At 37.2% G+C, this 16,288-nt stretch overlaps 1 protein-coding gene across 4 annotated transcripts in view; it reads left to right on the top strand.

The window, feature by feature from the left end:
* Positions 1-16,288, top strand: part of LOC123879574 (translational regulator orb2-like) — a 66,791-nt gene that overhangs the window by 15,979 nt on the left and 34,524 nt on the right. For 3 of the 4 annotated variants that reach the window (XM_045927362.1, XM_045927357.1, XM_045927358.1), the window contains exon 2: positions 9,772-9,856. In XM_045927362.1, the coding sequence (XP_045783318.1) occupies positions 9,772-9,856 (85 nt within the window). Of the gene's footprint in view, positions 1-9,771; positions 9,857-9,911; positions 9,981-16,288 lie in introns of those variants that run through there. The other variant, XM_045927359.1, reaches the window with a different exon arrangement.

The following is a 16,288-nucleotide window of genomic DNA, read 5'->3' as shown; positions in this document are numbered from 1 at the left end:
CAAAATCGGCCCAGTAGTTTAGGCGCTACGGTGGAACACACAGAATCTGGATACAAACATACACACCCAAGTACATACATACATAGACTGCTAAAATCATAACCCTTCCTTTTGGCTTTGCCGCAGTCGGGTAAAAACAAAGGGCGTCCATATCGCTAACAATCTAAATATTATAAATATTAGTAGTATGTTTTCTCATTTTAAGCTAAATTTTTTAGGGTTCCGTACTCAAATTGTAAAAACGAATCCCTATTAATGTCACCTTACTGTCTGTCCGTTTGTTTGCATGTCACAGGTCTCTAGCTCGTAAACTAAATTAGTTCTAAACCTGTGGTATTTGATGTAGAACGGGAGTCCCCCTGAAAAATAATTTAATTGGATTTCCAATTCAATATTTAGTTTTGGGTCAATGTTCTACACCAAATATCCAAAATTTCAAGTTCGTAACTCATTTAGTCTACGAGCTAGAGACCTGCGACATGCAAACAAACGGACAGACAGACAGCCGAGTGATATTAACAGGGCTCTCTTCCACTTATTCCATACAATCGTAGTTCCAATTTCATTTGAATATTAATCAACCAAAGTCCATGAAATTTTGCAGACATATTCTAGAAAACTAATATCTGTGCCTTTGGTGTTTTAGATTTTTCTAAAAATATGTAGTTTTAAAATTACAGGGACTCAAAGGTTTGTATGTTAATTTTTAAGTTCACGTTTGTATGGAGCGAGTGACGGAGAGACCCCTCTTAATAGGGATCCGTTTTACCCGTTGACTACGGAACCCTAATAAAAATTACTGTATATCATTGTATCGATCTTTATTCAAATAAGTGACACTTTTTGAGGTCACACTTTGTCCTGACCTCAAAAACTTTAACTGATAAACAGACTAGACAGATATACAGGTGCGCTATCAGTATTGACAGATATCGGTCCAAAATATTTACTTGACTGTTTTTAGGGTTCCGTAAATGGATGATGAGTACCAACGGGACCCTGTTACTAAGCCTCCGCGGTCCGTTCGTACGTCTATCTGTCTGCGAGCTATATATCTCATGATCACATGAACCGTTATAGGTAGAGAAGTGGAATTTTCACAGAATCTGTATTTCTATTGCCGCTATTACAACAAATAAAAAAAAAATTTATAACACCCCCAACAAGTGACGGTTACAGTAACTAGAAAAGAGCTGATAACTTTCAAACGGCTCAACCGATTTTCTTGGATTATAGCTAAGAACACTGTCGATCAAGCCACCTTTCGAACAAAAAAAACTAAATTAAAATCGGTTAATTAGTTTAGGAGCTACGATGCCACAGACATATACACAGATACTCAGATACACACGTCAAACTTAATAACACCCCTCTTTTTGGGTCAGGGGTTAAAAAATTTCTAAATGTCCGACATGAAAATAAAAATGAAATTAAATGAAAATTGTTATTTCTGGTACGGTGATACGGAACCCTCCGTGTGCGAGTCCGACTCACACTTGACGGATATTTTGTTAAGTAAACATGTTTGTATGTGATTCATATTATCTATGATTACTAATATTATAAACTAGCTGATGCCCGCAGCTTCGCCCGCGTGGATTGGTCAGATCCCCTGCAGCATCAGGATTGAAGAGTTGTACTCCAAATTTTTTATGAAACAATGTCGCAAAGTTCCTCTATCGATTAAAAAAGAAATGACGCAAATCGGTTCAGAAATCTCGGAGATTTCGGTGTACATAGGTAGAAAAACACAACTCCCTTTTTGAAAGTCGGTTAAAAAAGTAGCCTATTTTACTCCCTGGTCAATTCTCTACTTGTCTGTGAAAATCCCGTCAAAATCGGTTCAGCCGTTCCCAAGATTAGCCTTTTCAAACAGACAGACAGACAGACAGACAGACAGACAAAAATTTTAAAAACGTGTGATTCGGTTATAGTATCGTTCAAATAACCATATGACCTTAATATGCGGTAGTTATTTCGAAATTACAGACAGACACTCCAATTTTATTTATTAGTATAGATGCGAAAGTATGTAAGTCTGTCTGTCTGTTACCTTTCCACGGCGCATCCGCTTAAGGTAGATCGGGTCTGCCCGCGAAATTCAAATTTAATTTGGTTTTTCGCAATTTGTAAACTAATACCACATAGTAGGCTTATGACATTTTAATTGCGCCAATGGCAGTATCATCCTCACAGGTTTATATAAAAATCTTTACTTGAAAGGGTCCAGTTTAAGAAATTAGCTCTAGTATCGACTGTAACTCACAAATTAGTCGATTTAGTACTAGAGCTAATTTCTTTTGTAAAAAATGTTATACATTTTTCCCCCAGAATAAATGTGGTAATTTTGTTAACAGAGCTCTCTCCGTCACTTACTCCATACAATCGTAGTTCCCATTTCATTTGAATATTAAGCAACCAAAGTCCATGAAATTTTGCAGACATAGTCTAGAAACTAATATCTGTGTCTGTGGTGTTTTAGATTTTTCTAAAAATATGTAGTTTTAAAATTACAGGGGCTCAAAGATTTGTATTTTTCTTTAAAAAAAGGCCCAACTTTGTGCTCGTTTTTCTAGACAACGAAGCAATTTAATGAAATTTGGAAAAACTACAGACCTAGAAAATTTAATGAATATTATGTAGTAAAAAAATTATCGTTATATATTTTATATTGTTATAATTATGTGGGAACTACGAAAACTAGAAATTACACCCAGAAATCTTGAAAATTTCGTGCTGTCTCGATTTGTGCAAGCGGGGTGGTGAAGTGCGGGGGACGACACGTGAAACTGACAGAAACGGACAGTCTAAACACACGGGCCACATTTAGACTGCACCCGACTCCAAACTTGTCGATAGGTCTAACTAAATACATTTCAACTTGCGTTAGACGTATGCGTTACCTACTCAGACGTTGCCTGTAGATAAAAATATGTCTCATGTTTGCTGGCAATAGCGTATGCATCAAACCCTGCAAGTTGCAACTCTCTTGCAACCTATTCCTCACGCAATACGCACAGCTTTAATATTATAATTTTTGACAATGTATACTATATGTAATGCCATATCACAGGTCACTCTCTGATTTATTGCTAACAATTTACTTCCAAATGCAAAGAAATCTAAGTGTGTTGAATTCACACTGCCCAATACCAGGACCTTAAATGACATAAATTCATTGATAAATAATCATATGTTGAAAATAAAGGAGAACCCCGTGTTTCTCGGTATAATGTTAGATGCAAAGCTTCTATGGAACACCCACATATCAACACTTGATGGTAAACTCAGCTCTGCTGCTTACACTGTTAGAAAAATTCGACAGGTACTGACGTGGAAACTGCAAAAATTGTATATTTTGCCTATTTTCACTGTATTATGTCTTACGGACTCTTGCTATGAGATAAAGCGGTAGATATTGAGAAAAAAATGTATTACAGAAAAGGACAGGACGTGCAATTTATAATTTAAAACCGCGCGCTGCCATACAATAAAAATATAAGGAAATAAGTACCTTATCTATTATCTTATAGTAGCTTCTAAATATATTTACAACTAGCTAATGCCCGCAGCTTCGCTCGCGTGGATTTAGGTTTTTAAAAATCCCGATCCTTTCATTTCCCAGAACAAAAGTTGCCTCTCCGTAATAGCCCGTCCCCGGGATGCAACTTGTTTCTGTATCACGTAAGAATATTTAAACGGATTATCCTTTTCAAATCCCGAGGGATCACCAGGATTTAGGAATGCAATTTCTTACAGCATCAGGGTTGAGGTCAACGACAAAGTGTTTACTTGGTATAGATACCTTCAATATCAATTAATAATCGACACTTTTTAAATCCCATTAGCTTTAGTAGTCAGGTCCCCTGCAACATCAGGATTGAGGAGTTGGAATCCAAATTTTTTATTGAACAATGTCGCAAACTTTCTTTATCGATTAAAAAAACTACCCAAAATTACGCAGTTAGGTTACCTGCCAAATTTCATGGTTTTGAGTCAACGGGAAGTACCCTAGAGGTTTTCTTGACACACACGACAGACAGAGAGATAGACAACAAAGTGATCCTATAAGAGTTCCGTTTTTCATTTTGAGGTACGAAACCCTAGAAAACGTAGGAATGGCATTCCGAACCAGTGGTAAATTTTTCTGACCATCCAAAAACACTTTGAAGTTTACCTAAAAGTTTACAGGAATAAAAATTTATCATTGTATTCCATTCCATTTCATTCTATTCCATTCTGTTCAAAGATAAATAGATAATAAAAATATTTGTCACCGAAACAATAATTTACGATACATCGACCAATATCAATTTTACTGATGACAATCTGACTATTACCAAAGTGAACGACTACTATAATATCTATTATATACGACTAACATAATATGTATTATAAATTGTGTGCCGTTTGCATTCTCACTAGGTTCTCATTAAGTTTGTTTTATTTGGTTAAACTTTCTGGCATTTATATTGTTATGACGTTTAATTGGCAAACAGTCTGTTTATTGGCTGAAACTCAAAAATTCAGCCAATCACAACAAAGAAAATATTGTAATAATGATTGATGCAGCTTTCTGTAATTGAAAACAAAATATTTGACATTAACTTGAATGTGACAGTGTTTTCCGAATAGGGTTGCCAGAGGCCCCGTATTTTACTGGTTACCCCGTATGTCAGGATAGAGAAACCGGTAATTATGAAAATAAAATACGGGGCAAATAAAACTAAATATTTTTAGGGTTCCGTAACTCAAAAGCAAAAAGAACTCTTATAGGATCACTTCGTTGTCTATCAGTCTGTCTGTCTTTCCGTCTGTCCGTCTGTCCATCTGTCCTTCTATCCGTCTGTCATGTGTTCATGAACAAATATTAGTATTTTCAATTTTCAAAGTAAGATAACTACATATATCAAGTGGGTTATCATATGAAAGGGCTTTACCTGTTAATTCTAAAACAGATTTTTATTTATTTTTATGCATATTTTTTTTAATGCATAACAGTTTTTGATTTCTCGTGTAAAATGTCGAAAAAAATACCCGAATCGGAACCCTCGGTGCGTGAGTCTGACTCGCACTTGGCTGGCGAAACCGAACACTGACGTTATGTCCAGTAGAAAGAATATTTTCCTTTTGCGGCAATGCGTAGCCGAAACCCACTCGATATTGATCATGGTCGTAGCCAAGGCGGCGGGGCTTGGTTTGAGGATGTTAGCCTTTTTTTATACAAGTTAGCCCGTGACTTTAATCTTTTCTAGTGGTAAGTGATGATGCAGTCTAATTTCTTGGCCGTTAGGGCCATACTAACCATATAACTAGCCATGACCGAAGCCTCCCACCAGACCAGAAATTTAGAAATGGCGACTGCGCCTGGGAAGCCGTCAAAAACCTAAGCCTAAAATAATACTTACACTATTTCTTGCATTTGCTTACCAATTTTTTTTTGGAAATATATCAAACATTTCGCGCTTACTTCACTCGCGCTTTGAATTTGTATTACTTGGTGTAAGCCCCGCAATTTCGTTTGCATGAATTTAGAGTTTTAAAAATTCCGTGGGGGATTTTCCGGGCTAAAAAGTTTATGTCTGGGATGCAAGTTACCTCTGAATAGTAAGTACCAAAATTTTGGTAAAGAAGATGGGCCGTGAAAGGGTAACAAATAGATAGGCAAATAGATATACTGTCGTATTTGTAATATTAGTATGGATAGGGAGCTTTAAAAATAAAATCTTGCTATGGCTAAACTCGTTTCCCTTTCACTTTAATTCTTTCTGTAATTGAACCAAAAACACTTACGCTCACTGCGCTCGCGCTTTTTTATTGTTGTATTTTATCTCACTGTCAAATTGAAAGGCGAAATTCCACTAACCAGGTAATTAGCCCATAAAGTTGAGCGAATGTTATTTTCCTCATGACAGGATTCAGTTCCGGCCCTGATAAAACCTCTCCCGAAATCGATTCCTGGCTACGGCCATAGTATTGATACTGTGAAGGTGGAATTACAAGTTAAATGTAAATTTAAGTTAAAATGCAAAGATTGTATGCATGAAATGTATAACATTTTGCTTTACAAAACTAGAGTTTTTAAAAGCTATTTAAATAAATAAATCTTTTATTTAAAATCACATTGCAAACACAGTTCACCAATCAAGACACGGCAACATACAGAGAAAAAATACAAAACTTACAAATAAACTGAAATATCTAAATAGGCTTTCCATGCATTTCAGAGAGAACCACCGCCTATTTCTTCAAATACTTCAAATTTTTAAATTTCTTCAAATCTAAACCCCGTATTTTTGATGGTGGTAGCCTGTAAATCAAAAAGAGGCAGGTGGCAACCCTACTTGCCACATGACATTACAGAATGAAAAATTGTTTTCATTACTCGGTAAGCCTACTGCCATAGTTTCACAGAAAGTGTGACGGTAGTTGTGACCTCTGATTGGTCGACTCTCTTTCACTATTTGCTAAAATTGATGATTGCAACAACAATTTTTTCTTTTTTGTAATCAAAAACAGAACACGGACGTCATACAGGTTGACTAATTGCAATCATTTCTGGCCGGCTAACATTGTTCCGCTAGTGGCTCAAACTCACTGTCGCAGCAAGAACATGGTAAATTCAGCCAATCACAGCAATTTGAAATTTGGTTATCACAAATGTACCGATCTAGGAACCGAGAATACACGAACCAGGGCAGATAGAGATGAGAACAATAATATCATACGTAGGAAATCGACGGGGGATCGTTGACAATGATCCTCTTAAATCTGAAAGTTTCTTAATGGTTACCTTTTGAACTGTCAACACAATTATTTGCTTCTCAAAATATTCCTGTTCAATATATACAAGTGTAAATTAAAAATTTATAACACCCCCGACAAGTGAAGGTTACAGTAACTAGAAAAGAGCTGATAACTTTCAAACGGCTGAACCGATTTTCTTGGATTGTAGCTAAGAACACTCTCGATCAAGCCACCTTTCAAACAAAAAAACTTAATTAAAATCGCTTCATTCGTTTAGGAGCTACGATGCCACAGACAGATACACAAATACACACGTCAAACTTATAACACCCCTCTTTTTGGGTCGGGGGTTAAAAAGTAGCAAAATTTGAGAGCATGTTTGGCGTATAGACCCGTTAATGAACGAAATGAACTCATTTGCTTGCTTATCAGTCAATGTATTGATAACGAAACATCTGTTTTTACTTTTAACTAGGTGATATTATTTTACAAAACGAACTACATCCATACTTCCATACTAATATTATAAATGCAAAAGTGTATCTGTCTGTCTGTCTGTCTGTCTTTCTGTCTGTCTGCTACCTTTTCACGGCCCAACAGTTTAACCGATTCTGACGAAATGTGGTACAGGGTTAGCTTATATCCCGGAGACGGACTTAGGCTACTTTTTAACCCGGAAAATCAAAGATTTCCCGCGGGATTCCTAAAGACCCATCCACTTAACAGATTTGTATGTTTGGTACCGAAGTAGCTTGCGTCCCTGTAATCGAAATAGGCAACTTTTTATCCCGGAAAATCAAACAGTTTCCAAAGGATCTATAAAAATCTAAATCCACGCGGACGAAGTCGCGGGCATCCTTTAGTAACTGAATAATTTTCAACATTATGTCATTCAAGGGGCGGATCACCAAATTCCTGAAAGGCCGGCAACGCATTGGCGGTTACTTTGGTGCTGCAAATGTTTATGGGCGGCTGTAATCACCTTTTTAGGGTTTTGTACCCGAAATGTGCCAACGCTATTACTAAGCGTCCGCTGTCCGTCCGTCCGTCTGTCCATCTGTCTGTCAGCGGGCCGGTACCTATCTCATAAACCGTGATAGATAGAGTTGGAAAGACGGTGTATTACTATTGTCGCTGTAAAAGCAAATATTAAAATTTTCATAATGGCTGCCATGCAAACTAAAAAAATTATAAAGTAGGTACTAGAGGATACCCGCGACTTCGTCCACGTGGATATAGATTTTTATAGATCCCGTGGGAACTGTTTGATTTTCCGGGATAAAAAGTTGCCTATTTCGATAACAGGGACGCAAGCTACTTCGGTACCAAACATACGAATCGGTTAAGTGGATGAGTCTTTAGGAATCCCGCGGGAATTGTTTGTTTTTCCGGGATAAAAAGTGGCCTATGTCCATCCTCGGGATATAAGCTAACCCTGTACCAAATTTCGTCAGAATCGGTTACACTGTTGGGCCGTGAAAAGGTAGCAAACAGACAGACAGACACACTTGCGCATTTATAATATTAGTATGGATAGTATGGAGGATTATTTCTTGTTCGATGATACGGAACCCTGCGTGTGCAAGAACGACTCGCACTTGCAGTTGCTAAATACTTGCAGAAATTGATAAGTATTGAGTTGGGATGAATTAATTCATCCAGTAGAATTGGCAATGACAGTTGACTACTGTAAGTTTTTAACCCCCGACCCAAAAAGAGGGGTGTTATAAGTTTGACGTGTGTATCTGTGTATTTGTGTATCTGTCTGTGCCATCGTAGCTCCGAAGCATCGTAGTTTGAAAGTTATCAGCTCTTTTCTATTTACTGTAACCTTCACTTGTCGGGGCCGTTATAAATTTTTAATTTACAGTTGTATTCCTATTGGACACATAAAATTACTTATAAAGGTAGATTTTTCAGGACATTTGCATTTGTTTATCTATGACATGACAAATGGAATAAGTAGAGTGAAAACAAGAAAACCCGGAAACGGAAGGTCAATCTTTAGCGTAAACAATTCCAAATCGCAATGCAGTGTGACCCCGTGACCTTTTGCTTGCACCAAAAAACCTCCCATAACAAAGAAATTTCAACCCTAAAACTGCATGCAAAAAAACTATTTTTAATTTCGCATCACTGTACTTAAAATATCTTCAGGCTAATTTAAACTGTATTCAAACATTACTAAAGTCTATTTTTCAGTGTACTTGTCTATGCTCTACGCTAAGCTGTTCTCAGTAGCGAAGCAAATTAATTTTCGACTTTATCACGTACGGCTTAAGACATAATTCACTCTGTGAGGCGTCGTAGCGCAATGCTGTAGTGACGTCACACTGCGTAAGGGAATATGGGTCAGTGGGTGCCAGTTTGCTCTGACCTCCATTTCTGTGTTGACTTTGAGAGCGCACGGGTCAGCGTAAAATTGATGTGTTAGGTTCTTTTAATGTCAATACTTTGGGAGTTGGGAAGATTAGGTGTTTTATTATGGCATGATTTTTTAATCGATAGCTACCAGATGGGTGATTTATATTTTATTATTGGTAGAGTTCGGTAGTTTTTTTTTCTCTCGCTTTACACAGATTAGCCATTCGGTAGAGTTATACTGTTTTGAATAAATTATGCGCATTGTTCAACAAAAAATTGATGTGTTAGGTTCTTTTAATGTTAACAGATGGGAAGATTAGGTGATTTATTATGACATGATTTCTTAATCCATAATAATTTATTACATAATAAAATAATATGTAAGTAGTTAAGAGTTCAACTGTTTAAACAAAAAAAAATTATTCACTACTTATTTTCACGTACACGGGTCAAAGTAAAATTGATGTGTTAAAGTTATTTTAATGTGAATACTTTGGGAGTTGGAAAGAGTACTCAGTAGTGGGGCTGTGAAGGGTTGATGATATTGTTAACGATGATACCCCTTACATTTTCGATTGCATCGTCACTTACCACCAAGTAAGACGTAGTCAAGGGCTAAACTTGTCACAAAAAATCTTAATTTTCAAAATCTTGTTTCAGGATCGAGGCGGTTTAGACAACATGCGATCATTAGAACACTACCTGACAGACATCATGCGAGCAGACACATCAGACCATATGAAAGGTAACATCCGTTGATACTTACATGTCAGGTATAATGTACGCTAAACAGAACTTACCTTAACATTATATGTCAGGACACTACCTGACAGACATCATGCGAGCAGACACATCAGATCATATGAAAGGTAACATTCGTTGGTGCTTACCTGTCAGATATAATGTAAGCTAAACAGAACTTACCTTAACGTTAATAACTTTATCATACCATAAAACACTACTTGACAGACATCATGCGAGCAGACATGAGATTATATGAAAGGTAACATCCGTGGATACTTACCTGCTAGATATAAACGTTAAACAGAACTTACTTTAACATTATATTATGTTAGTCCAGCGATTGTTAGTCACATTACCTGATAGACATCATACGTTAGCACCACACTTCATGATATTATGAAAGGTAACATAGTAGTTACCTATCACTTATCCGATATTAACATTAATCAGAGATTATCGTAATGATGATGAATAAGTAATAACTGCATTATTAGTAAGTATTACCTAACCGACAGATTTTGATCGGATCTTATTGTAAGATATTAAGAGGGATCTCTCCGTCACTCGCTTCATACAAACGTAGTTCCAATTTCATTTGAATATTAAGCAACCAAAGTCCATGAAATTTTGCAGATATATTCTAGAAACTAATATCTGTGTCTGTGGTTTTCCAATATTCGGTTTCAAAGTTACGCGGTCTTAAAAGTTTACATACAAATCTTTGAGCCCCTGTAATTTAAAAACTACATATTTTAAAAAAAATCTAAAACACCACAGACACAGATATTAGTTTCTAGAATATGTCTGCAGCTGCACATGGACTTTGGTTGCTTAACAGGGCTCTCTCCGTCACTCGTTTCATACAATCGTAGTTCCAATTTCATTTGAATATTAAGCAACCAAAGTCCATGAAATTTTGCAGACATATTCTAGAAACTAATATCTGTGTCTGTGGTGTTTTCGATTTTTCTAAAAATATGTAGTTTTAAAATTACAGGGGCTCAAAGATTTGTATGAAATTTTCAAGACCGCGTAACTTTGAAACCGAATATTTTAACAGAAATCTGGAAAACCACAGACATAGATATTAGTTTCTAGAATAAGTCTGCAAAATTTCATGGACTTTGGTTGCTTAATATTCAAATGAAATTGGAACTACGATTGTATGAAACGAGTGGAAACGAGTGACGGAGAGAGCCCTGTTAACAATACTTACCTTTGACGCGACGCGACGGGTAAAATCGTAGTGTCAATTTATTAGACTTTACCTACTTACCTAAAAGCAAAAAATTACGAACTCAATTTATCTAACTATATATCGTAAAAATAGTAATATTATGTATTTGACTCTATGAAGTCATGTTAATGTGCCCTATTCTAACTTAAAAACTATGTACGTAAGTATACCTTTTAAATACATGAAATCGTCTATTACTGCTTACTCAGCAAAGAATTTTATACCTTATCTCCTTAACTAAAGATTGACTTTCGCGTGACAGTAAAAATATAGAGTTTTAAGGCGTGGTATATGAATTTGTGCTTTATGGTGACAAGTTTAGGGTTCAATATTGATTGTGGTTAGAAAATGTTACAAAAAGGAAATGATAATTTACCGTGATGCAGTATTTAGCATTGTAATACTATAGTTTAGAGGACGTACAGTAGAACGCCGATTATCCGAACGCCGATTAACCGAATCGCCAATTATCCGAATCGGTCCTAAGCGTAATATAAAAAATTAAAACCAAGCACTGTAAGTAAGTAATGTAATTTTTGTTTTGTTTTGTTTTGTTGTCACAAGTTGAAACTCTAGTGCACTACTTACATATTGTAGAATTGAGTTTGTTAAATTTAATAAAGTTTATTCTATGTGTGACAGTTCGTTTTTCTTTATTATCAGTCTATGTCCGATTATCCGAATTTTCGATTATCCGAATCGACCCCAGTCCCAATTAATTCGGATAATCGGCGTTCTACTGTACTTTAGTCACAGAACTTAGAATCTATACTAATAAATAAAATTGGAGTGTCTGTCTGTAATTTCGAAATAACTACCTCATATTAAGCTCATATGGTTATTTGAACGATACCATAACTGAATCACACGTTTTTAAAATTTTTGTCTGTCTGTCTGTCTGTCTGTCTGTCTGTCTGTCTGTCTGTAGGTTTGAAAAGGCTAATCTTTGGAACGGCTGAACCGATTTTGACGGGACTTTCACAGGCAAGTAGAGGATTGACCAGGGCGTAACATAGGCTACTTTTTTAACCGACTTTCAAAAAGGGAGTTGTGTTTTTCTACCTATGTACACCGAAATCTCCGAGATTTCTGAACCGATTTGCGTCATTTCTTTTTTAGTCGATAGAGGAACTTTGCGACATTGTTTCATAAAAAATTTGGAGTCCAACTCCTCAATCCTGATGCTGCAGGGGATCTGACCAATCCACGCGGGCGAAGCTGCGGGCATCAGCCAATTAGGTAATAGAACGGAACCTAACAGAAAGGTGGAATTCTGAGGACCTACCAGGCGCAGTGGTGAGCGCTGTGGTCTTATTAGTGGGAGGTCCCGGGTTCCATTCCCGACAGGGGTTTTGAATTTCATAATTTCTAAATTTTCTCTGATCTGGTCTGGTTTTTTTTAAAATTCAGATACAAGTTAGCCCTTGACTGTAATCTCACATGGTTGTAAGTGATGATGCAGTCTAAGATGGAAGTTGGCTAACCTGGAAGGGGTATAGCAGTTTTCATTGAACCCATCGGTACTCCTTTGGTCGTACCGGAACGATAAATCGCTTGGCGGCACGTCTTTGTCGGTAGGGTGGTAATTAACTACAGCTGAAGCCTCCCACCAGACCAGACCAGAGATTTAGAAATTATAAAATTCCAAACCCCTGCCAGGAATCGAACCCGGGACCTCCCACTAATGAGACACAGCGCTTACCACTGCGCCATAAGGTCGCCATCAGTTCTACGGCAGACTATAAATGCATATCCGGGATCAAGTCTCCGACCTCCTTAGTAGGAGACGGGAGTCTTAAGCACTAGGATATCAGAAAGAAAGAAAGAAAGAAAATGAATTTATTTGTTGTCGGTGTCACGGACACTATTTTTAACCCCCGACCCAAAAAGGTATTATAAGTTAGACGAGTGTATCTGTCTGTGTCATCGTAGCTCCTAAACTAATGAACCGATTTTAATTTAGTTTTTTTTTTGTTTGTAAGGCGGCTTGATCGGGAATGTTCTTAGCTATAATCCAAGAAAATCGGTTCAGCCGTTTGAAAGTTATCAGCTCTTTTCTAGTTACTGTAACCTTCACTTGTCGGGGGTGTTATAAATTTTTAATTTACACTCGTACATTATTACTATGAACAACTAAAACTTCTACAAGATGAAACATTTTTCGTTTTCTGTTTTCAATTTCGTAGACCTCGTAGAACTCGTAGACCCTTCCGTAGACCCTTTCTCGTGATAGGAATCTTGACCTCAAAAATTACCTAATATTTTTATTCGTATTATTTTTATGTATTTTACCTATTAAATATCATTTTTTGACTTACATATACTGCGTTTTTTTGCTAATGAATTCTTGTTTTCATTTTTGTTGTAAAATACCTAATTCATCATTTTTTATTGCTCAGTATTTTACGTTTTAAAACCTTAGTTTTTATTTTTATTTAAATTAATTTAGTAATTCGATATGTACTCAGATCTTTACATGTAAAATACCTACTATTTTCGTTACGAATGTCACTACAATTTATGTTTTCGCTATATGTATTACTAGCTGACGCCCGCGACTTCGTCCGCGTGGATTTAGGTTTTTCGAAATCCCGTGGTAACTCTTTGATTTTCCGGGATAAAAAGTAGCCTATATTGTGCTAATCCAGGGTATAATCTATCTCCATTCTAAATTTGAACCCAATCCGTCCAGTGGTTTTTACGTGAACGAGTAACAAACATACACACACACACACACACACACACACAAACTTTCGCCTTTATAATATTAGTGTGATTTAAGTTTCATTATCTCAGCCTATCGCTTACTAAGTACGGAGTACCTTTGATAAAAAGTAGCCTATGTGTTAATCCAAAATATAATCTATCTGTATATTTCAAATTTCAGCCAAATCCGTCCAGTAGTTTTTGCGTGAAAGAGTAACAAACATACACACACACACATACATACACACAAACTTTCGCCTTTATAATATTAGTGTGATGTGATTAGTGTGATAGTGTGTTTAGTGTGACATTAGTATAGTGTGATGAAAATCACAAGAATATTATAAAGGCGAAAGTTTGTGTGTATTTGTGTGTATGTTTGTTACTCCTTCACGCAAAAACTACTGGACGGATTTGGCTGAAATTTGGAATGGAGATAGATAATATTTTGGATTAACACATAGGCTACTTTTTATCCCGGAAAATCAAAGACTTCCCACAGGATTTTCAAAAACCTATAGCCACGCGAACGAAGTCACGAGCATCTAGAAAATTGCTAGTGTGATGTGATTAGTGTGACATTAGTATTTTTTTTTCCATTCCATCAGCCTGTATGCGTCCACTGCTGGACATAGGCCTTTCCAAGAGCGCGCCACCAAACACGGTCCTCCGCCTTCCTCATCCACCCGCTCCCCGCCACCTTCTTCAGGTCATCGGTCCAGCGGGCTGGAGGTCGTCCCACACTGCGCTTACCGGTACGCGGTCTCCACTCCAGAACACGTCTGCCCCAACGGCCGTCGGTTCTGCGACAGACATGACCTGCCCATTGCCACTTCAGCTTGCTAATCCTTTGAGCTATGTCGGTCGCTTGTGATAAAAATAATGAAATGATCATGTGGTGAAAATCACAACCTCCCTGTGTGCAGTCGGTACAGAAGTAGGTATATTTGTCGACGCTACTTGCCAGCGCAACGCCCAAGAAACATAGATCTAGCAGTGTTCTGGATGCGATCACGTATAATTTACTAGCTAATGCTCGCGACTTGGTTCGCGTGGCTATAGGTTTTTGAAAATCCTGTAAAAGTTCTTTGATTTTCCGTGATAAAAAGTAGCCTATGTGTTAATCCAGGGTATTATAATCTATCTCCATTCCAAACAGTCAAATCCGTCCGAAGTTTTCGCATGAAAGAGTAACAAACATACACACATACACACAAACTTTTGCCTTTATAATATTAGTGTGACAAAAATGAAAATCACAACCTCCCTGTGTGCAGTCGGTACAGAAGTAGGTATATTTGTCGACGCTACTTGCCAGCGCAACGCCCAGGAAACATAGATCTACCAGTGTTCTGGATGCGATCACATTAATTTACTAGCTGACGCTCGCGACTTCGTTTCGCGTGGCTATAGGTTTTTGAAAATCCTGTGAGAACTCTTTGATTTTCCGGGATAAAAAGTAGCCTATGTGTAAATCCAGGGTATAATCTATCTGCATTCCAGATTCAGCCAAATCCGTCCAGCGGTTTTTGCGTGAAAGAGTAACAAGCATACACACACACACACACACATACATACAAACTCTCAACTTCATAATAATAGTGTGATGTGATTAGTGTGATAGGGTGATTTGTGTGACATTATAGTAGCCCTATAGCAGAGTGAAACTGCTTATGATTGCTAGACTGAGTACAACACTAAGGCTGACATCTATAGAATGCACTTTGACTTTGCTCAAACTTAAGACACTGTTAAAACTGAAACTTAAGTCTAAGCAAAGTCAAAGTGCGCTCTACAGACTTCAACCTAACGGTGAGATTTATAGAGGCCACTTTCACTTTGCCCAAACTTAAGATTGAGTTAAAACGAGATAGATTTATGTGAGAGATATAAATCTATCTCATTTTAACTCTATCTTAAGTGTGAGCGAGATTTATAGAGGGCACTTTCACTTTGTTCAGACTTAAGATTGATTTAAAACAAGACAGATTTATGTGAGAGATATACATCTGTCTCGTTTTAACTCTGTCTTAAGTCTAAGCAAAGTCAAAGTGCTCTCTATAGATATCACCCTAAGTACGCTCACTGATTTAGTACAAGTGCGCTCACAGTACGAGCCACATCTAGTAACTGGACGTGTGCGGGCGTTACGCAAGCGTATTGTGCCTTTTGTGGTTCGGCCTTGCGTTTTGTTAAATAGCCTTATTACCTACACTCGTGTCAACTTACTGACTGACTCTATGCGGCTACTGAATCGTTATTTCTTACTAGCTAATGCTCGCGACTTCGTCCGCGTGGATTTAGGTTTTTCAAAACCCCGTAGGAACTCCTTGATTTTCCGGGATAAAAAGTATATATATGTCCATTCTGAGCAGCCAAATCCGTTCAGTGGTTTTGTGTAAAAGAGTAATAAACACACACACACACACACACACACTTTACACAAACTTTCGCCTTTATAATAATATTAGTGTGATTAGTGTGACTAGC

The sequence above is a fragment of the Maniola jurtina genome, chromosome 28 (assembly GCF_905333055.1).
Source record: "Maniola jurtina chromosome 28, ilManJurt1.1, whole genome shotgun sequence".
Classification (NCBI taxonomy): domain Eukaryota; kingdom Metazoa; phylum Arthropoda; class Insecta; order Lepidoptera; family Nymphalidae; genus Maniola; species Maniola jurtina.
The sequence above is the reverse complement of the archived record's forward strand: the minus strand, read 5'-3'. Positions and strand labels throughout refer to the sequence as shown.